The following is a 27,473-nucleotide window of genomic DNA, read 5'->3' as shown; positions in this document are numbered from 1 at the left end:
TATATATATATATAAACTTATTTAGCACACAAGTGATGATAAATACAATAATCATTGTATAGAAACGATGCTCTTCTTTCAATGAATCAAAAAAAATCATCTCTTTTCAAAATTAATAATAATAATAATAAATGTTTTTTTTTTAAGTAGCAAATCAGAATATTAGAATGATTTCTGAAGGATTGTGTGACTGGAGTAATGATGCTAAAAATTCAGCTTTGAAAGTCAGCTTTGATTGTTCCTAATCAACTGTTTAACTGTACTCGCAAGTGAATCTCAAGTTATTTTGTGGGATAATTAAATATATTCTAAGTAAACTACAAACCTAAAAATATATACATTTATTTTGTCCTCACATTCTTTCTTGTAACTCTTCCCTCTCAGTCATACACCTGGCTGAAAGGCTCATTATGCAGCTCATTATGCAGGCCTTTGTCTTCTCAGGTGTGAATCACACTAATATTCACGGTCAAACACGCGTACTCGCATATGCTCTTTTGAAACAAAAATAAAAATTTAAATTAATCTATTGTTTTTTGTGAGTGAGTAAACAAGATGATTTTCACATCATTTTGAAGCAAAAATTCTAGGCTACAAGCTCCAGGTTTGAAAGGCTTGTAAACAAATGTTCTCTAGGTGTTTTATGACCTTATTTCAGTGACTTCAAAATTTTAGTTTTTTTTTTACTATCTACGCATAAACATTGTTTTCTCAAATACACAATCATGTACATCAGGGATAGGCAACTCCGGTCCTGGAGAGCCACTATCCTGCAGAATTTAGCTTCAGCCCCTCATAAAAACTCACCTGCCTGTATCTATCTAGTAATCCCGAAAACACTAATTGCCTTGTTCAGGTGTTTAATTAGGGTTGGAGCTAAACTCTGCAGGACGGTGGCCCTCCAGGACCGAAGTTGCCTATCCCTGATGTACATACTTGCTATTCACATATTATTTTAGCCCAGTTTGTACTGATTGCAGTGTTATTAGAATTTTAGTTGCTTATAAACATATACATGGCTAAAAAGCACAACAGTCAGGGAATGTCAAAAATTCTCCAGGCCCCCAAAACCCCGTAGACCTCAGAGGGTTAACACACTAGTTATAAATCATTAACTTAACATATAGTAAGGGCATATTAGCCATTGAAGGATTCACATTCATACAATAAATAAGCAAAATTAAGCTAGCAATTAATGATTAACTGAATGTACAGTAAATGTCTTTTAGTCATTATTTACAACCTAGCAAACCATATATTATTTTTATGTAGTAATGTATTTGGGCATATTTCAGTGATTAACCATTTAATTAACTGACAATATGAAGCTAATAATTTTGTTTTAGTTATGCTAAAATAGTGCAATAAAAACAATTTGACCCCCTGTTCTAAAGTGAAAGTTATATACAAATGAATTATGCCACTTACATTTGTTAATTATGAAATGTTTTGGAATTTTTTTTTAAAGCAAATTGAAAGCCTTGACCCATTACAGTTTGCCTGTAGAGAAGGTAGACTTGTGGAAGATGGTAATCTTTATTTTCTAAATCTGGTTTGTAATAATTTTTTTTTTTTTTTTAAACTCAAAATGTGTCCCAGACGATTACTTATTTATTTCTCTTTGGCTTTTAATACCATTAAGCCACATTTGTTAATATAGAAAATATTATCTCTGTATAATATTGAATGTTGTGGAAAAGTCTATTTAAGTAATTCAACTCAAAAGAGGTCACAGTATGTTAAAATCAATGATGTATATACTAAACAGTTACAGGTGCATCTCAATAAATTAGAATGTTGTGGAAAAGTTCATTTAAGTAATTCAACTCAAATTGTGAAACTTGTGTATTAAATAAATTCAATGCACACAGATTGAAGTAGTTTAAGTATTTGGTTCTTTTAATTGTGATGATTCTGGCTCACATTTAAAAAAAAACACCAATTCACTATTTCAACAAATTAGAATACTTCATAAGACATTCATATTTTTAGTGAATTTTTGGCCTTCTGGAAAGTATGTTCATTTACTGTACATGTACTCAATACTTGGTAGGGACTCCTTTTGCTTTAATTACTGCCTCAATTCGGCATGGCATGGAGGTGATCAGTTTGTGGCACTGCTGAGGTGGTATGGAAGCCCAGGTTTCTTTGACAGTGGCCTTCAGCTCATCTGCATTTTTTTGGTCTCTTGTTTGGTCATTTTCCTCTTGGCAATACCCCATAGATTATCTATGGGGTTCAGGTCTGGTGAGTTTGCTGGCCAGTCAAGCACACCAACACCATGGTCATTCAACCAACTTTTGGTGCTTTTGGCAGTGTGGGCAGGTGCCAAATCCTGCTGGAAAATGAATCAGCATCTTCAAAAAGCTGGTCAGGAGAAGGAAGCATGAAATGCTCCAAAATGTCTTGGTAAAACGGGTGCAGTGACTTTGGGTTTTCAAAAAAACACAATAGACCAACACCAGCAGATGACATTGCACCCCAAATCATCACAGACTGTGGAAACTTAACACTGGGCCTCTGATATTGTCTGTGGTTTAGGAGTGGCTTAACAAGAGGAATACGACAACTGTAACCAAATTCCTTGACACGTCTGTGTGTGGTGGCTCTTGATGCCTTGACCCCAATCTCAGTCTATTCCTTGTGAAATTCACTCAAATTCTTGATGAATTTTTTTTGCTTGACAATCCTCATAAGGCTCCGGTTCTCTCGATTGGTTGTGCATTTTTTTCTTCCGCACTTTTTCCTTCCACTCAACTTTGACATGCTTGGATACAGCACTCTGTGAACAGCCAGCTTCTTTGGCAATGAATGTTTGTGGCTTACCCTCAAAGTGAAGGGTGTCAATGATTGTCTTCTGGACAACTGTCAGATCAGCAGTCTTCCCCATGATTGTGTAGCCTAGTGAACCAAACTGAGAGACCATTTTGAAGGCTTAGGAAACCTTTGCAGGTGCTTTGAGATGATTAGCTGATTGGCATATCACCATATTCTAATTTGTTGAATTGGTGGGTTTTTGTTAAATGTGAGCCAAAATCATCACAATTAATAGAACCAAAGACTTAAACTACTTCGGTCTGTGTGCATTACATTTATTTAATACACGAGTTTCACAATTTGAGTTGAATTACTGAAATAAATGAACTTTTCCACGACATTCTAATTTATTGAGATGCACATGTATTTTGTTCCACAGGTACCACAGCAAACACTGAACCAGGACATGACTTACAATAATACAGGCAAATGGCCCCTTCAATATTTAATATTCTTCATTCTCCTCTGCTGGATGTCAGTACACACCAATTGGTTTGTTGTCAGATGACAAAATGTAAAAAACAGTTATTTTTTTTAGGCTGGTCTGCCTCAGCTGTCTAACAGCACTTGTCAAGGTCAAAAAATGATTGAGACGGCCAATCAAATAAAATAAGGTTGGAAAGATGTTTGATGCATGTTGCATTTTACACATCCATGTTATAAGTGACCCAAAACTAACAGCACTTGCATGAGATGGAGTTTGTGTAGAGCAGCATTTACTATGATTCGAGCTGCACCAAAACACTGAAAACACTTGGTGAGCTTCATGCATGTAAATGACCATATGTGCTATATGTTTAAATAATTACATCACAAGCTTTACAATTTGATAATGAATTTGAGAAATTCAATTTACAATTTGAATGCTTACCATTTTTATTTATTTGACCAAAAAACATTTACCTCAGAATCTCCAGCTGAGAGTTTGGACTCTTCAGTCCATGACAAAGCAGCTTCACTCCTGAATCCCTCAGGTCATTGTTACTCAGGTCCAGCTCTCTCAGGAGAGAGTTTGAGGATCGTAAAACTGATGACAAACTCTCACAAGACTGAGCAGTGAGATTACATGAGGAAAATCTGAAGAAGAAGAAGAACAAAGTTATTGGATACAGAAAAAAAAAAATCTTATCAGTGTGGTGTTTAGGAATTAATATATAAAAAAAAAATCAAGAATTTGAAACTCAAACCTCAGTATCTGCAGCTGACAGTTTGGAATCTTCAGTCCATGAGAAAGGAGCTTCACTCCTGAATCCTGCAGGTCATTGTTACTCAGGTCCAGCTCTCTCAGGACAGAGTTTGATGACTGTAAAACTGATGACAAACTCTCACAAGACTGAGCAGTTAGATTACAAGAGGAAAATTCTGAAACAAGAAAAACCAAAAAAGTTATTGGATACAGAAAAAATCTTAGCACTGTGATGTTTAGTAATTAATGTAATGCAAAAAAAAAAAAAATCAAGTATTTGGGTAACACTTTATAATAACGTTCATTTGTAAGTCATTTATAATTGATTAGTTAACGATGAACTAATCATTTATAAAACATTCATAAGCAGTTCATAAGTGAAATGCTAACAATTTGTGTATGTTTTGTTAATTTATTTATAAGTAATTTACAAGTGATGAACTAATCATTTACTAAACAGGACAATGCATTCATATTCATCCTTATTTGTAAGTCGCTTTGGATAAAAGCGCCATCTGCTGCAGGCAACTTAAACGTAATGTCATATATGATTAATAAGTGATATTTTAATATTTTAACATTTACAAAGCTTTCTGCATCCCCTAATCTAAAGTGTAAAGTACTCATCAGTTGTAAATGTTTTACAAACCTGCTGGTTACAGGTTGTGTGTGCGTACACACTTGGATGAAAGATCTACGAATGACGAGTTAAACATTTACTACTGATGAGTAGTTTACACTTTAGATTAAGGGATGCAGAAACTTTGTAAATTATGTATTCATCCGTTTACTTAACAGGTTTTGAATACTATGTAGTGTGTACTACAATGTAAGGGATGACTGGTGAGGGTGTAGACAGATGTCTACTTTGACACACATGGAATTTTTTAAACACTGTGAGATAATTGTACAATGTTGACATTTCAATGATTTTAAGTCATTAATAATATATTGATTAGTAACTTATTAACCATCTACTATGGATATGTTTCATTATTTCATGATATGCTTTTTTAAGATAACTTATGACAGATTTGTAAATCATTAGCATATAACTTAATTATTTGTAAATGTATAGTCATGTTTCGTAAGTGATTAGTTAATCATCATCTAATCACTTGTAAATTTATAACTCAATCTACAAACGGTTAAAATATCAACAAATCACTTGTTAATCATTTATGAACACATAGTTATATTTTGTAAATGATTAGTTCATCATTAACTAATCACTTATAAATGCCTTACAACTGAACGTTATTAAAAAGTGTTACCAGTGTGGGAAACTCAAACCTCAGTATCTGCAGCTGACAATTTGGATTCTTCAGTCCATCAGAAAGCAACTTCATTCCTGAATCCTGCAGGTCATTGTTACTGAGGTCCAGCTCTCTCAGGATGGAGTTTGGAGATTGTAAAACTGATGACAAACTTTCACAAGACTGAGCAGTGAGAATACGTTTGGAAAGTCTGAAAAAGAAAAACACAAAGTAATTGGATGCAAAATAAATCTCAGCAGTGTGATTTTTAGTAAAAATAAAAATAAAATAAAAATCAATCAATCAAGTATTTGAAACTCAAACCTCAGTATCTCCAGTTGACAGTTTGGACTCTTCAGTCCATGAGAAAGCAACTGCACCCCAGAATCCTGCAGGTCACTGTCACTCAGGTCCAGCTCTCTCAGGAGAGAGTTTAAGGATTGTAGAGTTGAAGACAATCTTTCACAGGATTGAGCAGTGAGATTACAACCACATACCCTGTGTGGAGAACAAAACAGCAATATTAACGTGTTTATCAGGTTAACTTTACAATCTGGAGGACATATGACTTGTAAAAACCTTACTGTAGTGACACAGTTGATGTAAATTCAATAATAAGTGAATACATATTATGGGTATTAGCTATTATTTAGAAAATGGAGCTCACATCTCTGAAAACATTAAAGCAAATTTTGATGTAGCCATAACAGGCACATATTTGATGTCTAAAAAACTTAATTCTTGCCCCAAAACTCTTAAAACTACATTCTGTGACACTAAAATAGTATTACTTATGAAACAGCAATAGGCTTGGTCATCCAACATGACACTTGCTGTGAGAAATGCTGCAAGCGGAGTCATACAATTGGTGATGAAACAGTTCCCTTGATGATACTGGGTGAGTAACATGTGGCTGGAAAGACATTTTAGCCAATCAGATTCGAGGACCAAAAAGAACTGTTCTAATAATTTAACAGCTCATTGTCAGTTATTCCTTACATATAGCAGCATGAACTTCATTTGTGACACCACAATAATCCAATCTTTACAGATTAATGAACTTGAATGATGAACTGACACCTGCTGAAATTAAACAATCCTTAGCTGCTTCAGTAACCACACAAACACCTCCTCAGCTGGTTTAGTAACCACACAAAAATGTACTTGGTTACTAACATAACCTTGGTTCCCTGAGATATGGGAACGAGTACCGCGTCTGCTAAGACGCTATGGGAAATCTTATTTTTATACTGAAGCCTTTTCAATAACGCAGTGTAACTGCACTATTGGTTCATGCAGTGAATTAAAAAATGAACCAGTGGCTCAGCAGCAGACCTGCATGACCCTATGGTGACAAACCCAACCAAAACCCGCCTGAATGGGCGGGGCATCTTGCTATATCAGAGGGCACTTCACCATAGGGTCTTCAGGTTACTTTGACTGAAGCAACAACGATGAGTCATGCAGCTACAAGTGCTTCTCAATAAATTAGAATGTCGTGGAAAAGTTAATTTATTTCAGTAATTCAACTCAAGTTGTGAAACTTGTGTATTAAATAAATTCAATACACACAGAATGAAGTAGTTTAAGTCTTTGGTTCATTTAATTGTGATGATTTTGCTCACATTTAACAAAAACCCACCAATTCACCAAACAAATTAGAATATGGTGGCATGCCAATCAGCTAATCAACTCAAAACACCTGCAAAGGTTTCCCGAACCTTCAAAATGGTCTCTCAGTTTTGGTTCACTAGGCTACACAATCATGGGGAAGACTGCTGATCTGACAGTTGTCCAAAAGACAATCATTGACACTCTTCACAAGGAAGCTAAGCCATAAACATTCATTGCCAAAAAAGCTGGCTGTTCACAGAGTGCTGTATCCAAGCATGCTAACAGAAAGTTGAGTGGAAGGAAAAAGTGTGGAAGGAAAAGATGCACAACCAATCGAGAGAACCGCAGCCTTGTGAGGATTGTCAAGCAAAATCGATTCAAGAATTTGAGTGAACTTCAAAAGGAATGGACTGAGGCTGGTGTCAAAGCATCAAGAGCCACCACACACAGATGTGTCAAGGAATTTGGATACAGTTGTTGTATTCCTCTTGTTAAGCCACTCCTGAGGCGTCTTACCTGGGTTAAGGAGAAGAAGAAATGGACTGTTGCCCAGTGGTCCAAAGTCCTCTTTTCAGATGAGAGCAAGTTTTGTATTTCATTTGGAAACCAAGGTCCTAGAGTCTGGAGGAGGGGTGGAGAAGCTCATAACCCAAGTTGCTTGAAGTCCACTGTTAAGTTTCCACAGTCTGTGATGATTTGGGGTGCAATGTCATCTGCTGGTGTTGGTCCATTGTGTTTTTTGAAAACCAAAGTCACTGCACCCGTTTACCAAGAAATCTTGGAGCACTGCATGCTTTCTTCGGCTGACCAGCTTTTTGAAGATGCTGATCCATTTTCCAGCAGGATTTGGCACCTGCCCACAATGCCAAAAGCACCAAAAGTTGGTTAAATGACCATGGTGTTGGCGTGCTTGACTGGCCAGCAAACTCACCAGACCTGAACCCCAAAGAGAATCTATGAGGTATTGTCAAGAGGAAAATGAGAAACAAGAGATCAAAAAATACATATAAACTCAAACCCACAATCAAAGAAACCTGGGCTTCCATACCACCTCAGCAGTGCCACAAACTGATCACCTCCATGCCACGCCAAATTGAGGCAGTAATTAAAGCAAAAGGAGTCCCTACCAAGTATTGAGTACATGTACAGTAAATGAACATACTTTCCAGAAGGCCAGCAATTCACTAAAAATGTTTATTTTTTATTGGTCTTATGAAGTATTCTAATTTAGTGAATTGGTGGGTTTTTGTTACATGTGGCCCAAAATCATCACAATTAAAAGAACCAGACTGTAATGAGTGGGGCGGGGCCGAGAGCCGTGGGAAGGGAGCGAGGCCGGTGGAGTAATTGGAAATGCACGACACCTGCGCCACTAAGGATCTCAAGGGAGGAGTAACAACAGTGAAGGAGGAGAGAGGACCAGGCCTGGGTTTTATTTTGTGTTTTGGTTTTGTTTGTGCATGGCAGTCATCCTTGAGGGGCTGTCGTGCTACCTTGTGTTTATTTTATTATTAAAGTTTTTGTTTGAATGTTCGCCGGTTCCCGCCTCCTTCTTCCCGTGATTACGAACGTTTGTATATTGTTACACTGGTGCCGAAACCCGGGCTGGAGTGAGTTGCCTGGGGGGGATGGATGAGCTTGCTACCGGCCGCCCGAGATGTGGAGGGACGGCTGCCGTCCGTGAGGGAGTGGAGGAGTCGCCACCATTCACCTGGAGGCCGGAGCCTGCTGCCGTCCACCGTGATGGGGAGGAGCAGGGAACAGGCCCGAATCCGGAGAAGCCGTTGCCGTCCACCGGGCGCGGAGGAGTGTCGTGGCATCCACCAAGGGCTATCCAGTGCCGCTGCCAGGCACAGCAGAATAGTTCGCCCAGCTGATGGAGGGCCGAGCGGCAATGTGTCTGGGAACTGGAACAAGAATTTTTTTTTTCTCCTCTCTCCCCTCTCTGTCGATCCTCATCCTTCCGTCTCCTTTTCTCTTACCTCGTCTGTCTGTCCTTACCCCCAGGTACCCGCGGCCACCGTGATCGGTTCCCCTGGAGGGGAGTAGAGCGCAGTCTCAGGAGTACCCCCCGGCCTGCGAGGGGCGATGGGGGTATGTGATGAGTGGGGCGGGGCCAAGAGCCGTGGGAACGGAGTGAGGCCGGTGGAGTAATTGGAAATGAGTGACACCTGTGCCACTCACCAGTCTCGAATCCCACAGAGGAGCTCCGGAAGGATAAAGGGAGGAGTTATGACAGTAAATGATTACATATTTACCAGGCCTGGGTTCCATTTTGTGTTTTGATTTTGTTTGTGCACGGCAGTCATCCGCGAGGGGCTGTACATCTTTACCGTTTCCATCCTCCTACCAAAGTTTTATTTAAATGTCCGCCGGTTCCCGCCTCCTTCTTCCCGTGATTACGAACGTTTTTATATTGTTACACAGACTTAAACTACTTCAGTCTGTGTGCATTGAATTTATTAAATACACAAGTTTGAGTTGAATTACTGAAATAAATGAACTTTTCCACGACATTCTAATTTATTAAGATGCACCCGTACATAGCACGGCCAGCAACACAGTACTCATTCCCATATCTCAGAGAACCGAGGTTACGTTAGTAACTGAGTACGTTCCCTATTGATACTTCACTCATAATTCATCTGCTATGAGGGACCAGTACAAACCCACTGTGCTATGCTAGAGAAACGACTAATACTTGAACTTGCCTTAAGCACCAAATGGGGCCCAGAGGGTCCAAGTATTTTGCAGGGAAGCTCCTCAGGAGGCAGTAGGGCCAAACTCACAGAGGTTGTCCCGGCACTACATAATCGTTCCAAGAGAAAATGTAGGCTCTGTGTCGGCATGCGATCGCTCAGACCCGGTTGCTTAGCTCCCAGACTTCAATGAAGGCAGTCCTCGAGTGGAGAAGAGCAGTGATCGTGCAGTCTCTGTGTGGGGGCTGCCCAGACAGGTTACGCAATAAATTCCCCTCTTCAACAACCAATATCCCCTAAACTATCCACACACACACCACAACAATTACGGCAGGGGATCAGCTGGGTCCGCTGCTGCAGCATTTAGGCTAGCAGGATGACGGCAGGGGATCAGCTGGGTCCGCTGCTGCAGCAACACTGAAGGCGGCGAAAAAGCGAATAATCAGCCGAGCAGAGGGTCGCTGGTTCAGCTTGATCCATTGGGAAGGCAATTCTACAGCGAGAGGCTTCAAGTACCCTAGATCAAAAAAGAACGTCGTCATCGCTGAAGGAGAAGAAATCTCAGGAACCTATGGTGAAGTGCCGCTTATATAGCCAGATGCCCCGCCCATTCTGGCGGGCTCTGGCAGCCTTTGTCGCCATAGGCTCGTTTTTTATTTCACTGCACGAACCAATGGCTGTCCAGATAAACTGCCTTATTAAAAAGGCTTTCAGTATACGGAGAAAAAGGAGTTTTCCCATAGTGTCTTAACAGACGCAGTACGAGTGAAGTATCGATCAATTTGTTAAGTTACCATACAAAAACCTCCTCAGCTGATTTAGTATGTGTCCTCAGACAGCACACGTATATCTGCAAGATATCTGTGAAAGATTGCTTCATCTGCAAAAAAATCTGCTGCGTACAAACCTCTGATAGACGTCTTTAAGATGTTAAAGTTTTACATACATTCCAAATAATAAACATCTTAAAGATATTTTCTAAACGTCTATTTGACATCTGATCAGAAACGTCCTATAGACGTATTGCAGATAAGCAAACATTTTTCAAAAATACGTCTTGCAGATGCTCAAATGCAGACATCTACGTGATGTACATCTGCTATCAAGGTCACACACATCTCCTGCTCACGGCCAGAAATATGATTCTGTGAAATTTCCTCCAATTTGTTTCTTTGGTAAGAAAGCACATGCTAAAATCATAAATGTGCATAAATTTTGAAAAGTGTCAGTGATGGTTTTCAGTGTTACTTACCGAACTGATCTGGATTCTTTTAACCACAGGTAACAGATTCTGAAGAACTTCATCTGCTGTATGTTGTGCTCGAATAAACTGTTTCAGATCAAACAAATCCATCTTCTGCTCTGATGTCAGCAACACATAAACCAGAGCTGACCACTGTGAAGAGGAGAGTTTGGCTTTTCCTATTTTTCCAGATTTCAGATAATCATGGATCTCCTGCATCAGTGAATCATCACCCAGCTCGTTCAGACAGTGGAACAAATTGATGAATTTCTCTGAAGAGCGATTCTCTCTGATCTTCTGTTTGATGCACTGAACTGTATTCTTTATGTTGTAGGAGCAGCTTCTTGTCTGTGTTAGTAGTTTCCGTAAGAGAGTCTGATTGGACTTCACTGAGAGACCCAGAAGAAAATGCACGAAAAGATCCAGATGTCCATTCTTACTCCGTAAAGCCTCATCCACAGCTCTCTGATGCAGCTCAGATAATGAATTAAATTTCTTCCATTTAAAAATCTTAGACAACAGACTTTGTTTCGGTTCGCCAAACACATTGATTTTTTTGTTTGTACAGGAGAAATGTGCATACAGAGCTGCTAGATGTTCCTGAATGCTCAGATGAACAAAGCAGAAGACTTTCCCCTGATACAAGCCCAACTCCTCTCTGAAGATCTGAGTGCACAATCCTGAGTACACTGATGCTTCTGTCACATCAATGCCACACTCTCTCAGGTCTTCATTATAGAAGATCAGGTTACCTTTCACAAGCTGCTGAAAAGCCAGTTTCCCCAGTTTGAGGATCATGTCTTCATCTGTCACCTTCTTCTCATAGTCCTTCTGATGTTTGATGTTGATCTGAAGGATCAGGAAGCGTGTGTACATTTGAGTGAGAGACTTGGGAATCTCTCCACTCTCTGCTGGACTCAACATCTTCTCCAGAACAGCGGCTGAGATCCAGCAGAAGACTGGAATGTGGCACATGATGAAGAGGCTCCTTGATGACTTCAGGTGTGAGATGATCTTATAGGCCAGAGTCTGATCACTGATTCTCTTCCTGAAGTATTCCTCCTTCTGTGGCTCATTGAAGCCTCGTACCTCTGTCACACAATGGACACACTCAGAGGGGACGAGATCAGCTGCTGCTGGTCTGGAGGTGATCCAGATGAGAGCAGAGGGAAGCAGATTCCCCACAATGAGGTTCATCAGTAGCACTTCCACTGAGGCTGATTCAGATATATTACACAGTTTCACTTCACTCTTAAAGTCCAGAGACAGACGACACTCATCCAGACCATCAAAGATGAACAACACTTTATATTCATCATTGGATATTTCCATTTCTTTAGTGTCAGGGAAAAAAGGCATGAAGAAGATTTGAAAGACTGAGTGTTTTTTGTTCTTTATCAGATTGATTTCTCTGAAAGGAAGTGGAAATATGAGCTGGACGTCCTGATTCTCTTTCCCTTCAGCCCAGTCCAGGATGAACTGTCTGCACAGAGACTGTTTTTTTTTCCAATGCCAGCGACTCCCTTTGTCAGCACAGTTCTGATGGCTTTGTCTTGTCCAGGTAAAGGTCTAAAGATGTCATTGCATTTGATAGCTGTGTCCTCTGTTGCTGCTCTCCTGGATTGTGTCTCAATCTGTCTCACCTCATGCTCATTACTGATCTCTCCACTCTCACTCTCTGTGATGTAGAGCTCTGTGTAGATCTCATTCAGGAGTGTTGGGTTTCCCTGCGTCGCTGTTCCCTCATACAGACACACAAACTTCTTCAGCAGATTTGATCTAAATGTGATGAGGACCTCATGTCTGTAAAATAAAAAGTTTCATATCTGTATCATATCTAAAAATCAAATCTCTTACAGAAATGTTATACCTGAGATCAGGTTGTGTATCTTCACTCTTAAAATCTAATGGCTGATTCATAGACGCGTCACTCTTCACAGACACACAGCTGCACTCTGGTTCTGATCTCTTCTGATGAACTGAACTAAAACAAAGAGAGATTGAAGTTCATTCTTTAAATGACTGTATGTAACAAATAATCAACTATACATTCATTAGATTAAACTTTATTGTCATTGCACATGTAAGGTACAAGGCAACGAAATGCAGTTAGCATCTAACCAGAAGCTAAGTAAGTACAGAATATACAGTGTCTACAATATGTTACAAATGTACAATAAATATACCAAAAAGGCAGTATTATGGACATAATTTACAGATTTTAAATACTATCAGCATAATATACAGATAGGTGTACTATGAACTACTATACAGATGGATTATGTATAAGTGTATGTACACTATAAGCAGAAACTATGAACATATGAACATCATTTACACTAGTGCAATGAACAGTAAAAGTGCATAGAAAATATTTCAGTGTGCAAATGGATTACTCAGTATTCTGAATAAACAGACATTAGTGCAAGTAATAACAAGTGAACAGTTTTTTGCTTGTTTGTAAATCAGATGTACTGATGAAGATGGGTAAGGAGTCTGTGTGGGGGGTGTTGTGGGGGGGCAGAAGGCAGAGTTCAGTAAGGAGACAGTTGTAGGGAAAAAAGCTGTTCCTAAGTCTGCTGGTCCTTGTCCGGAGGCTCCTGAAGCATCTCCGAGAGGGCAGGAGGTTAAACAGTCTGTGGTCAGGGTGAGAGGAGTCCTTAAGAATGCTGGGAGCTCGACGTAGACATCATTTTCTCTGGATGTCCTCAATAGCAGGAAGTGTCACCCCTGTGATGCATTGGGCGGTTTTCACCACCCTCTGCAGTGCCTTGCGGTCAGCAACTGAGCAGTTTCCATACCAGACTGTGATACAACTGGTCAGGATGCTCTCGATCACACACAAATAATTAATTTTATCAGTATTAAATTCATTTTAAAGAGCATTTTATAATCATTTTATATACTGTTTATGAAAAATAACCTGTGAACTTAACTGTAATAATATATGACAATATTAGGAGTCATGCTATATTCATATTTTTATACACATGTTATACCTGAGTTCAGGCCGTGAATCTCCACTGTTAAAATTTATTGGCTCCATTATAGACGCATTACTCTTCATAGACACACAGGTGGACTCTGCTTCTGATCTTTTCTGATGAACTGAACTAAAACAGAACAGATTCAATACGTTATGATGATAATCATCTTAATATACCTCAGAAGGTATTTATATGAAAATTATTTGAGGAGCCTTTATGGTTTTATTGTTTTCAGTAAATGTTAAATTTATAAAAACATATACAAAAATGCATGTTTTTCTACAGCATAAAAGCTTTAATGTTTTTACTCAAAGTACCTGAATCCTGGAAAAAAATATTCATCTCCAGATGTATGTGTCTCATCCATGATGTTTGATCTCCACCACTGACTCTAGATGGAAGAGACAATCACAAAAATGACAGTAATTAGCCATTCTGCGGTCTTCTGTCATTTCTGGAGTAGTGAAGAAGTTAACGGACCGGAGAAGTTTAGAATTTTTAAAAATCAATGGTATGAACCTTGGTGACTTTTATGGCACTTGGAATGTGAATACAGAAAAAAATTGAGTCCATGACTCAAACAGACTAAATTCAAAAAAAAAAAGTTATCCAAAAAAAATAGTCACATTCTTGTTCAGTCAAAAATGACAGACCATAGGAAATGAATAGGAAATGGACAAAAACACAACAATTCAGAGAATTTTTGTGTGCATAATCTACAGATCAGCCACGATGCAGAAAAAAAAGTACTCAGCAATGAAGGGTTGAACCTCTAAAACATCAAGAGTGCAAAACAGACATACTCACTCACACACGCGCACTTATACACACAAACACCTATAAACTGGTGTGACTGTAACACAGCAAATATGTACAAATAAAATAATAATTCAACCACAATGCAGTAAAAATGTGGACCGCAAGGAAGCGGTTACACTCTAAAACATCAACACATACTCACTTACACACACTCACAGACACACAAACACACACATGCACAATAAAACACACTCAAATTGAATAACCATACATCCAAAATGAGTCAGAAGTCTGAAATAAGAAGCAGAAATCAGATCAGACTCAAAGGATAAAACTCTGATAAAGCATCCCTGTTAATTTTGGTTACATTTTTATAGAATTTGAATGCTTTTTGTAACAAAATACTTTCTCTGTGTTCAGGTTTGACTGTAGTAGTAATAATGCAAAAACTGACATTTCAGATCAACATTTCAAACAAAAACAAAAAAATTAGTGGTGGGCCATAATTGGCGTTAACGTGCTGCGTTAACGTGAGACTCTTATCGGGCGATAAAACAAAATATCGCCGTTAATCTATTCTCAAAGTTGGGTTGGGAGCTGGGTCTATACTACGCTAGCTATGATGACTTTCATCGTGATAGTTTAGCGCGGATGTATACCTAGACGAATTGCACTGTAGGGGGCGAGAACGAGTCTTCGAACCTGTGTGTATGCCTACTGTGAAATTACCAAGCTTCCCCAAAAAAACTCGACAAGATTCACGCCTGCGTTTCACACATAATCACTCACCAATTCTTATTCAACACATGAGTATGTGGTGCAGAAACAGCACGGACTCATTGTGCTTTCACACAGGGCACATTTGCAGTCCGCTACTGATCCACAGCTGTTTAGTCCACAAACACAACATTTGTTCATTATTCTATATTTCAAACCATGTAAAAAAAAAAATTCCTCTTATCACAGAACTGTAACAATCTTTCATAATCATAGACATTAGTTTAAACTTAATAAATATAAACAACATATTCATGCATTTGACTTCTAGGTTTGTATAATAAGCTGCTCAAGCAAGCGGCAAAACATTTAAACACAACAATTAGCCCACTTTTCTTGTTGGGATATCGCAAATATTTTAAATTAAAGCACCACTGACAGAAACAGTCGACTCTCGTGCCTTTTTGCATTTAAATCTTTATTACAAGCAATCGCACGGTTCTTAATGAACTTTGTTTTTCTGCTTCCATAAAAGTGCATAGGCCTATATCATATTGCCTCGCTTTATCTAAAGGTGCTCTTTTTCTTGTTTTAAACCTAGCCAAAACCCATGTGTTGTGTGTGAAAACACGGTAGGCTTTAATTAATATACATTTATTTGTGAAATTACTGCATTTCCGTGTCAATCCATGTTAATTATTACCGCAAACAATGCGCTGTCATTTTAATTTTAATTCAGCGCATGCAGCACAGCAAAAATAGACTCGGTACGTAAACGATACGTGCTGCAGACGCACTGCTCCTGGAACGCACTGATGGAGCGCAACCGCGTGAACGCTGGAATCCGTTAACATGGATGCGTAAAAAAAAAAAAAATATGCAACGCATACGCACTGCAGACGGAGTATGTGTGAAACAGGCGTAAGGTTGTTTGCAACTTGTGCAATGCAGAATTAGTTTACTGTAGGAGTTCTTCCAGTCTCAAGTACCACCTAAACGCAAAGCATCCCTCAGCTAATGTGGAAGATTCCGGGCCAAGCAATGTAGCGCAGGGGAAGAGTCGTCGTCAAACTACTATGTTTGAGTGCAGCACAGCTCTATCAGTACTTACAATTACACCTTATTGAACATAATTTGAATGCCTTCAGCGGAATTCAAATGAGACATATTAATCTAGATTAAAAAAATTAATCTATGCCCACCACTAAAAAACATTAAACCTTGACAAAAAAAGTAGTCTTTGAGAATGTCTTAATATACAGTACATTCAAGTCCACAACTAAATATAAAAAAAACAGTAAGCAATTATGTCTAAAAACAACTAGGGAATTCACAAGCCTTTCTATAGAGTGCTATACAGGCCTGTAGTGGTTACCCCATTAAATTACATGTTTTTCTTTCTTTGCTCTCACCAGGCAGCACTAATCTGCATTAAAAAAAAAATATTTGAAAGGCCTATTCTCTATTTTAAAAACTGCATTAATTGAAAAATAATTGTGAAAAATTTGATTTCAATGGAATGTTTTCATGATTATTGCATAAATATTAACTATTTCCCTGCCATTCACAAGTTATCTCATCATTTAGAAGACAACGCTTCCCTGCCAAAGACAATTTTTTACGGCTTTTTTGTGTTTTCACTGTTATACACTCGGGGCGCTATTACACAACTTCTGAACAAGTACAAAACCTCCCAAACAAAAACACTAGAAAAACTAGCAATCTCTTATGTAAACAGATGCATATGATAAATAATGCGATCATCAGCAATAGACAGCATATAAATGAAAACTGCATAATGTTACGGAGTAAAATGATGATCCAGGAAGTGGTATATGTCTGTGCAAGCTTTGGAGGTATTGATGGAAGCCATTTACTGGATTTATGCTTTGATAATTGTTCTGAATATTATCTGCTTTAAGATAGAATAAAACTGATTTTGTTTTTTGTTTGTTTAAAAGTAGAACCTTAGACCATCATTTTAGAGTGAAAAAAATTAAAAAGTTTAAAAGTAGAGGCTTTGATCTTTATTTTCGTGTATTGCATATTAAAAAATATTCATATAGCAAAATATACTGTAGGCCATCGAATTTTAGTGAAAATCATCAAAATTGCTGGTGGTGGTTGGCTACTTTTTTTCAAAATGCTGGCGGGGAAAGAATTCATTAGTACCATAAAATTCTCTCAAAATACAAAATAAAAAATATTACTGAATAAAAATATATTACATTGATTTTACTGGGGGGAAAAAAGTTACATTTCAGATGTCCGGTCGCTTTTGACCATGAATACCATGACTGTGACTCCCAAATGAGGAGCGCAAAAGGGTTAAACAGTATCTAAACAATTAAAGATATCTGTATTGTAAAGAATTGTTTCCGTCTGTTTAAAATGGCAAAAGATCAACTCTGCATGTTTACATTCATTTTTATATCATTCTCATTATATCACTCAACCTCAAGCCCAAATCACTCATCAGTAATTAAGTTTCTGTAGTTCACTAGTTAATGGGTAAGTAACATACTGTAGACGGTACAATGACAGACACTGACGGTCTTGTTAGGTGGCTGAACAGTCCATTGATCAGTTTGAATAGGTCTGATTATATGAATGAGAATAATTCTTCTCTAAGTATTTTACACAATATTACTTCTCAGGCAAATATTTTATGCCTGTTTGGATATTTTTATCATAAAACAAGGCAATGATACTAAATGATTTTTAGCAATTGTGATGTGATATTTACAGTCTGCCTCATATTTCCATGTACCGTTAAAAGTATCACATGGATACACATGGAAGTATATGGAAATTGTATGCAGATGAGGTTATTCATAATAAACTAAGCACTGTAAGCTCCATATCTGGTTATTTCAGGGACGAGACAGGGTGGAGATGCATATAAACACAATCTTCTGCTGACTAGGATTTCTGAAGGGAATTTTGCACAGGTTTTGGTGAACATATGGTTTTACAAATCTGAAAATGCTAAATCTATCTTTTCTGTGTATGCCCATTTTTAGGATAAAATCTAAGTTTTATACATGATACTCTGATGTGCCTATTAGCATATTTATGTTGATTTGTGGAAATATAAGCAGATATTCATTTTGTTCCAGGAAATAAATGTAGGGAAGTTTCTGGCTCAAGATTACACGAACAGAAAGGTGAGATATTCTTCTTACATTAATTAAGAAAGGCAATGATTGAGTGATCTATGACTAAAATACATTTATTAAATTTAATATGACTTATATTATAAAAACAGCCTTATTACAACCTTTAAAACCTATGGAGTGACAACAGTAGGCTACTTTAATATATTTGATAAAATGATCAGTGTGAATTAAAGTTTGAAAAAGAATTTACAGAACATAAGAGTGAATCATTTTACAATCTTTATCTTGTAATAATAATGTTTCTTGAGTGCTTTTTAAGCTTACTTACATTATTATGGAAGTGCCTTTGTGCTCCACAGCCCAAAACTGGCCGAAATGCTTTGATCAAAATGTTCGGCTTCTAGACAAGGTCTCAAAATCTCCTTGGTTTTCCATCACACACATATCAATTCCCACATGAGCAAATAAAGAGGAGGGTTTAGTGATTTTTAAATGAAAAAAGAGGGAGAAAAATCAGTGCACGTGTAAAGCAAAGGTCACACTAGACTTTGAGCATGTGTAATTCGAAATGGATGGTGCCGCGAAAAAGGCGCGGGAGCAGGATATGACATCACTTGATTTTTGTAATCTTTTAAAGTTGAGTTGTATAAAGCAGGATGATGCGACTCTGCTAAAATTAGCAATTCCTCCACTTCTGTACTGAGAAGTCATTCTGTTGGTCTCATGCATTCACGTGACATGAATTCGCAGGTCAGAGTTCAGCAAACGCAAATGCAAAATATCTTTGCACAGGCTTGTGTTTCCGGTCTGACGCATTCACATGCGTATGAATGGAAGTCAATGGAACGAAAAGTCTAGTGTGACCAGAGCTGAAATCTGCTTTCACTTTCGGTTTTTACAGCATGGTTCCCAAACAAGTTGTGATGAAAAAATTATCTCATCTTCATAGTTTTTACAGTTTGATTGTGGGAGTGACTAGAGACTGTTCTGATCAAATTTTTAGTAACACTATATAGTAATGATAAGTTAAATATCCTTTTTAACTTATCATTGATTTTAACCAAAAATGTCATGTCATATCATAAATCATGTTCATATCATTAGTAAACAATTAATAAGTAATTAAATTGATTGAAAACAATATCAACACTGCAGAACAGACTTTTGCAATTTTGTGAATCAAAAATAACACATCTAAGCTGCACTACAGACCTTACTACTTATCGAGGTTGTGGACAAAAAAAATAAAAAAAATAAATAAAAAGGAACATGTTGTTATGCAATGTACTAGATGAATGAGTTTTATTGTCAGAGAGTCCCAAACCCTGAGGATGTGCAAGAAAATATATTATATCGGCTGAAATTGTATTTCACAAATTGACCAGTTTAACTATTTAATGTTGCATGTCATTGATTTGACAAAAAAACATTTCACATCACAATCATTACAGACAGTATCTGTTCCAGTAATAGTCTAGACACCAAATTATCATTCATTTCATCTCTAGTTAATTATCATCACTTCTGTTATTAGAGAGTTTAGCACGTTTTCATAACTGACACTTCTGAACAGATAAATACCAAAACAACAAACCCACAAAACGAGAAACATGTGCTTGAGGACAGATGCTGTGAGGAGATGGAAGATAATCTGAGACTCCAAACTTTGATCAAATGTTGGAAAACATGTGAGTCCATCCATTTTTGTAAGAAAAGAACAACGAACATCCCTATTTATCATTGAAGTGACTAAATATTTCATGATACACAAAGTGAAATCATTGATGGGGAATGAATAAACTTTAAATCTGGACACAGTTTTCAGCCTCACAGTACAAGTGTATTAGTAATTGTGATTTTCTGATGAGTCATTGCTTCGCCTGTGTTCTCAGAGTGTCTGTCTAACACTGACATCTAGTGGACGTTTCTGTGACTTTACAGACACTGAAACACACAACCAGGAACAGTGTTGCCAGATTGGGCTTATTTCTATAAAGTTAAACTGGAGAAAAATGCATTGGGTGGGTGGACAAAGTTTCTTTTAAACAACAAGCAGGATTTTTATTCACTTTTTTTGTTTGGTCATGTTATTTTAATACATTTGAACATATGTACATTAATTATAAAAAAAAAATAATGTGCAGTGCAATGCATTTTTTCTTTAATCCCATTGGTTCAGTTTAACCTATCAGTGTCAGGTGAGGCAGACCAGTCAATCAATATGCCGTCTTGTGTCGGTGATATATGATGAGTCATAAGTGAAGGGTTATAGCGCAACAAGGGACCAAATTTGAACTTGTAGCTGCATAAGTGATCACTTATAAATTGTCTCAAATATAAATGTAAAATGAGAGTTAGGTTCAGTAAAGAATGGGAGAGTGACTCAACTCTCAAATGGATTCCCTCTGGTGAGAGACAACTTGACAACTCTCTGTAAATAAACCATAACTCTGAAATCAGAGAACAGTTGTATGACTTGATGAAAATGAAATATGGGATTAGTACTCCTGTCCATTGTCTGACCAGGACATCTGCAAATTTTAAACTGTCCTGACTGCACTCTGGTTAATTCGTGCCAAAAGCTTCTTAAAGAGGTTTTAATCAACGATTAATCAGTTTTGATTGTTCAAAGTTCTGCGTTATGTTCTACAATGTGTACTGTAGTTCTGTTTGAAGTTAAAGCACAACACGGCTGTCCCTTGGGAAGAGGCCATTAACGAGGCATTTGAAAGGAAGAAACTGCGATATGCCAACTTGGCAGCTGAGGCAGAGGAGCAGGGCTGGACAGTGAAAGTATACCTGGTGGAAGTGGGCTGCAGGGGCTTTGTGGCTAGTTCCACTATAAGGCTGATTAAGGAGTTGGGCATCAGAGGACATGTCCAGCGGAGGATAGTCAGTCAACTGATGATGTGTTGCATTGGTGGAAAAAACATACAAAGGTTATTGGTAACATCGCCTCAACAAAAGGCATCTTTCACCCAGGCTAAAATTCACACAGAAACTTGGATCTGATCACTTGCAACATCCATGAAAGATAAGTACACATCATGTACAGCATAACATATCATCAAAACGTCAAGGATCCCCACCCGATGACTGCAGTGAAGAATTGTACCATCTTTATCTTTCCATCTTACCATACTAGTGCTTTTCTTATTGTTCCCCAGTCACGCATAAAGCAATTGTAGGACTGATTATTTTGTATTGAGGCAAGAACCACAGACATGGATTAGGCCATGATCCCGGATTCTTGCTGAACCAAAATCAAAGCATAACAATTGCTGCATCTCGCTGTGTTCTGCTCACAGCGAAGGAGAAAATGTTCTATGGTGTGGCTAAATGGTTCTGAATATTGAGATCATAACACCTAGTCCTATCATGCAAACTAGGTGAGGTAAAATGGCCCTTACGAATCTTGACATGGCAATAAAATTCTATTGCATTCTTTTGCCATTGAATGTTTGGGGTGTTTTTTCTTGGGAGTTCAACCTGAGAAAGGTTTGTAATCGTGCCGTGGTGTACCAAGCTCAAGTGGAAATGTAACTGCACCAGTTCCTTATCGTTCTTAGAACCATTCAGCCTGACACCGTGTCCTAACTAGATGCAACGCGACAAGATTCCAGTGAAAAACAATTTGGCTGTCCACACCAGACACAAAAACCTCTCCTAATACTCTATTCTTGATATTTTCTGCACTGTATTATTTTTTCTTTTATTGTATAGTTGTTTGTTTATCTCTGTAAGGCTGTATCTGTTTGTCTGTCTTTGAACAATGAAAAAAAAATGAATAAAAATATAATTAAGAAAACAACTTTTAACAATCTATAAGCATTTCACAGATTTCTTTGAAAAATAATCATATAAAGCTATATTACTAATGCATCATAGTTTTTTCAGCTTAACTGGTTCTAAGCATTAACTAATTATTAAAATTGAAGGAAAAACCGATGTGCAAAATCCAATTTTTATATAGAAAATTAATATATTCTACTCTTATTAAATGTACCATTATTCTTCTGTAGTAATATGTGGAACTGACCAACAACTTCAGTGATTATTCAGAGTTCAGTATTCAGAAGCACTTTGACTTTTCTGATCTCATAATCAAAAAAGTGCAAAACTTTGACAAAATTTGATTTCTTGATTTATATTTTGAAATTGTAAAACCACCATTATAAAATATCAAAGCAAAAAGTGGAAATGAATGACTAATAAGCCAATAAGTGCTCCTCTGCTGTTTTGATGTCTTTTTTAATTTAACATAAGTGTTTGTTTCCCACAAAGTATATTTTGGTCATCCCATAAAAAAACAAACAAACAAAAAACATTTAAATAATTTTTAGAGCATGCTGTTAATAGTTGTGTGAAATACTTGAAAGTCATTGAAAAGTGCTTGAATTAACAGACCGTGTATGTGTGCTCTCTGATAGCACACTTCAGTGTGGTCGCATGTGTGTTTTTTTAGTAGTTTGCTGCGGTCAGTGGTATTTATATACATATGGGCATCAACACTTACTCTGACAGAGGAACTGTTCACTGGTGATGTTGAGCCACCTTCAGATTTTTTTTAATTTCAGAATCAGTATCAGCTTTATTCACCAAGATTTTTTTTTTTCTTAAGAAGCTCTTGGTACATACATGCATACATATCTGACATGAGAACAGACACATTTAAATAAGACTTAACAATAAATTATATAATGTATATGAATCTGGAACATAAGATTTATGTACGGATTTTTGCCCACTGCTCCGGGTGTGTGTTCACGGTGTGTGTGTGTGTTCACTGCTGTGTGTGTGCACTTTGGATGGGTTAAATGCAGAGCATTAATTCCGAGTATGGGTCACCATACTTGGCTGTATGTCACGCCACTTTATTATTTACTCTATATATATATACAGCTGTATAGAAAAATATGAATATGTTTTACATAGTGCTTGAGAGAGAGGCAGTAATTAGAGATGGAGAATGAATTAATTACAGGCATGAATTACAAAATACAGGTCATAATTCCTGTGTTAGCTGTTTAGGCTGGAGATGTTATTAGAAAAAAAAAATGGGTTTGGGTTCACGCTCACAACTACATTTCAGTGGTAACAGATAAGGTTATGATCATCATCATCTTTCTTTATTATTGTTAGCACTACCTCAAACTAAAGTGGCGTCTCTTCGGAGCTGTCATTTTCTTAAATGAGCCGCAGCAATGTTTCAAATGAGCTTCTAACGCTAGACAAACACCTTTATTTTCAACGCGATCACCTTGTACCCAAACCATTTCGAAAGTAAGGAGCCATTTGTCCTCCGATTACATTTACATTTACATTTACATTTAGTCATTTAGCAGACGCTTTTATCCAAAGCGACTTACAAATGAGGACAATGGAAGCAATCAAAAACAACAAAAGAGCAATGATAAGCATATAGCAACATCAAGTCTCAGTTAGCCTAAACACAGTATACGTAGCAAGGGCTTTTAAATAATATAATAAATAAAAAGAAAACAGATAGAATAGAAAAAGAATAGAGCAAGCTAGTGTTAGAGGTCTTTTTTTATAATTGTATAATAAATGAAAAGAAAATAGATAGAATACAAAAATATTAAAAAGGTAGTAAGATTTTTTTTTTAAATTTTTTTTTTAAAATAGAATTAGAATAGTGAGTGAAAAAGTTAGAGGGTCAAATAAAGATGGAAGAGATGTGTTTTAAGGAGCCGATTCTTAAAGATGGCTAAGGACTCAACTGCTTGGATTGATTTGGGCAGGTTATTCCACCAGGAGGAACAGTTAATTTAAAAGTCCGTAAAAGTGACTTTGTGCTTCTTTGGGATGGCACAACCAAGTTACATTTACATACAACCTCCTTGGCGCCGTGTTTGCGGGACTCATGTTTCGCGCTGTATGGGATTTAAAAAAAAAGTGACCTGAGTGGAAGTTCGGGGCCGGGACAGTGTGTTTGTGTGAGCGGGAGGCACTGGCAGAGCGCCAGAGAGATGCGACAGAGTTGCGAAATTGCAGGCGCGGCTCAAAATGGCTGTTATTTCAAATAGCGTAGCATATTTTAAACTAATCGGTTAACTGGTTTCAACCGGCTAATGAGGCTCGGTGGTCGGTTGGTCAGTGCCCCCACTGCTAAAAAAAAAAAGGAAACACTGAAAGTTGACAGATTTTAAAAAACAAAACAAAACAAACATAGAGTGGTCTCTTTCCTAATCTTCTGACTCTGGACTACTAAGGTCATACTCGTCATCAGTGTCCGTACTGCATTCTCTGTCCTGTATCTGGAGTTTGTCAACTATAGCAAAATAAGTGCTCACAGCATTTTGTAATAAACTCTCCAGTATGGAGGGCCTCCGCATGAGGATCCTCTGACATGTCACCAAAATCTGTAACATACATAAACATAACATACATAAACATAAGAATTACAAGTATTGTTCCAAAATCATAGCATGTAGACCCACATAGACAGAAACATTTGGTTGTTTGTTGCATGAAATCTTAAACAAGGGATACAAGGACATTTAATTGTCATATAGTTACTGGGGGGGTTGGGGTTTGGGGCTAAGGGCTGTGACTGTGTGTGATGGGGGGGGGCTGCGTTGAGGTGAGGATAGGGCAAACAAAGTGTGAGGGTGGAGTATGACTAATATGGGTGTGATGGCAGTTGGAAAAAACAAAACAAAACTTGTTGCTCTTTTCCAGACTGGTACCAGCTCAACTCGACTTTTTAACACTCTGTACCTACCACTTTTGGTTGCACCTCTGTTGAGGTTCCAACGATGATATGTAAATATTGGAGATTGCTGAGTGGTCATTGTTATCACTAGCATCATAATGTTAACGTTCTGAGCATGCCCTCAGCAGCTATCTGTCAGTGTTAGCATGACAGGATGGCTGATAAGAGTAAATATTGCCATATCCCCAAAAACGTGTCTGTATTGTGATGAATACAGAATGCTGTTGATTTTATCTGCTATAGTCATTGCTGTTACCATCTTTTCCATGTTGGTGATGCTAGGGTAGTTTACTTCAGTGTCGCTATAGCAACCAGTTACATTAAATGGTACTTTTATGCAGTGGTAAACAAAACGTCTGTAACTAAACGGAGTACCGTAATTTCCCAACTATTAGCCGCGGCTTAAACATTGATTTTGCAAAATTTCTTCAGCTATGAGGTTAATACACGGGAGCAGTTAATATGGAATTAATATGGTTTTGTTTCTTTTAACTTGCATAAAACACTGTCCTGCGGCTTATACACAATGCGGCTAATACACAGGAAATTACTGTAGTCAAGTTGAGACGAGCTGAGCAGTAGAAAAGGGACTATTTTAGTGAGGGAAAAAAAATCTGAATTTGACTTACAGCCCATTCTGATGTTCTCTTTAAGCTTATCCACTGCCTTTATCTCCTTCCGGAGAGACGTGATGTGCTGAGACATCTCCTTCACCAGGATGCTCTGCTCCTCCTCAAGGCGTCTAATTAGCATTGTTTGGTCAAAAACAGACCGTTTTAATCTGAAGGAGTGTCCTTTGGGTAGAGGGAATTGATGGAAATATGAAAAAGTGATTTAGTATTCAGGATTAAGTTACAAACCCAAACATACACATATAGATAGAGAGAGAGAGTTTTTCGTTGCTATACCATAGTCATATAGGCATACATTTTAGAGAACATGTCAAGATAGGCTACCATACCATCCTCACTTCTCTCCCAAGGCAGGATGTAGTCCTCTGTCAAATTGGAGGCCAATTACTCATCAGTCGTATCCTCGGCAATAGCATTGTAGAGCCAGATCTTTTGTCTTAGTTTGTTTTTAAATTCTCTTATTTTTCTTCTCTTTCTTTGTCTGGTCTGGTTGCTATACAAGGAAAACAGATTTTTACTTCATGTAATCATGATTGTAGTGGGATTGCCCCTTTAATAAGTCTGCATGGCCCCTTTAAAAATGGCGCACTGATTGCATAAGGTGGGTGGGTACGTCAGGTAATCACGTAGCTATATAGACACAGGTGAGATGTAATTTCCTCATGACTTTGTATCGATGTGACCTGTTTGCGTAGGTCTTGTATCTCCTTCACTCCTCGGTAAAGGTAGGTTTTGTTCAGCTGGAGAATTATACATGGAAGGGAATTATAGACTTCGAATATGGGTGTTTGTGGGAATTTAACGTAATTCACATGCTTGATTTAATGTGCTTGTTTGGTGTAATTTTAGATTAGTCGGTTACGTTCGGGCATTGCTAGTGAGCATGTGAGTGTTATGCACGTCAAAGGTAATTTTATTTTTCCCTTCCCCTATTTGTGATTTTTAAAATGGGAGAGGAGTGGGGAGGAAGTAAATGAAAACATCTTTATTTGTTTTACAGAAGTTGCTAGCTGCTGCTTTGCTGTGGCTTAAATGCCGTTTCCAATTTTGGGACGCAGAATTTGTGTGCGCACGCGATTGCACTGAACGTCTTCGCTGTCGCCTGTATAACGTTCGCATTGGATGCGCTGTAAGACCGTGGCCTTTGATTCTGGCGCCACCTGGTGTTCGCTGGTAACTCCATCGTGTTTGTTTGTTTTTGTGTATTTTGTTTAAGTGTGTGTGCAATGGAGTTTGATTGAAATTGACTTTGTTTCAGTTCAAGTTGCTTCATTGTATTTTATTTATTAGGTTTTGTTTATTAACCAATTTATTTCGTTTATATTATTTGGGTTGGTTGTATTTCTTTGTCTTGTTTCACATTGATGCTGCTCCATTACGTAGTTGAGATTGTGGTTTATTTATTTTTGTTCTTTCTGGTTTTGGTTTATTTGGTTGATGTGGAGTGGGTTTAAATTTATTGTATTTTTGGTTTTGATTGGTTTGAAGTGTTTTTTTTTGTATTTTGTTTTATTATGGAGCAGTGAAATGTGTTATGTCAAGACATAATTCCAAAGAAAGAAACCTCCTTGTTAAGTCTATCTGTTTTTGTGAACTGTTCTTTGTGTATTAGATTTCCTTTCTTCGTGTGTGTTTGCCCAGTGCAAGGGTGGTTGACCTATGTGAACTGACTAACGATGCCCATTGGGCTGATTCATTCACATTGATT

The 27,473-nt window shown here is 37.7% G+C and overlaps 1 protein-coding gene and 2 long non-coding RNA genes across 3 annotated transcripts; 1 reads left to right on the top strand and 2 right to left on the bottom strand.

Annotated features, from left to right (window-relative positions):
- Positions 1-5,302: 5,302 nt before the first annotated feature.
- On the bottom strand, positions 5,303-11,691 carry LOC109091294 (protein NLRC3-like). The gene is made up of 3 exons (XM_042753866.1): positions 10,825-11,691; positions 5,584-5,757; positions 5,303-5,470 (listed from the first exon to the last, which is right to left on the bottom strand). Exons 1-2 carry the CDS (start codon positions 11,689-11,691, stop codon positions 5,743-5,745), a joined length of 882 nt encoding a protein of 293 aa, XP_042609800.1. The 3' UTR covers positions 5,303-5,470; positions 5,584-5,742.
- A 1,995-nt stretch (positions 11,692-13,686) lies between these two features.
- LOC122142804 lies at positions 13,687-18,876 on the bottom strand. The gene is made up of 3 exons (XR_006158793.1): positions 18,726-18,876; positions 14,120-14,193; positions 13,687-13,928 (listed from the first exon to the last, which is right to left on the bottom strand). It is a non-coding gene; the product is annotated as an uncharacterized LOC122142804 (long non-coding RNA).
- A 7,425-nt stretch (positions 18,877-26,301) lies between these two features.
- Positions 26,302-27,216, top strand: LOC122142803. Its single transcript, XR_006158792.1, has 3 exons — positions 26,302-26,490; positions 26,615-26,672; positions 26,766-27,216. It is a non-coding gene; the product is annotated as an uncharacterized LOC122142803 (long non-coding RNA).
- Positions 27,217-27,473: the final 257 nt, after the last annotated feature.

Source organism: Cyprinus carpio, unplaced genomic scaffold (assembly GCF_018340385.1).
Source record: "Cyprinus carpio isolate SPL01 unplaced genomic scaffold, ASM1834038v1 S000000168, whole genome shotgun sequence".
Lineage (NCBI taxonomy): Eukaryota > Metazoa > Chordata > Actinopteri > Cypriniformes > Cyprinidae > Cyprinus > Cyprinus carpio.
The sequence above is the reverse complement of the archived record's forward strand: the minus strand, read 5'-3'. Positions and strand labels throughout refer to the sequence as shown.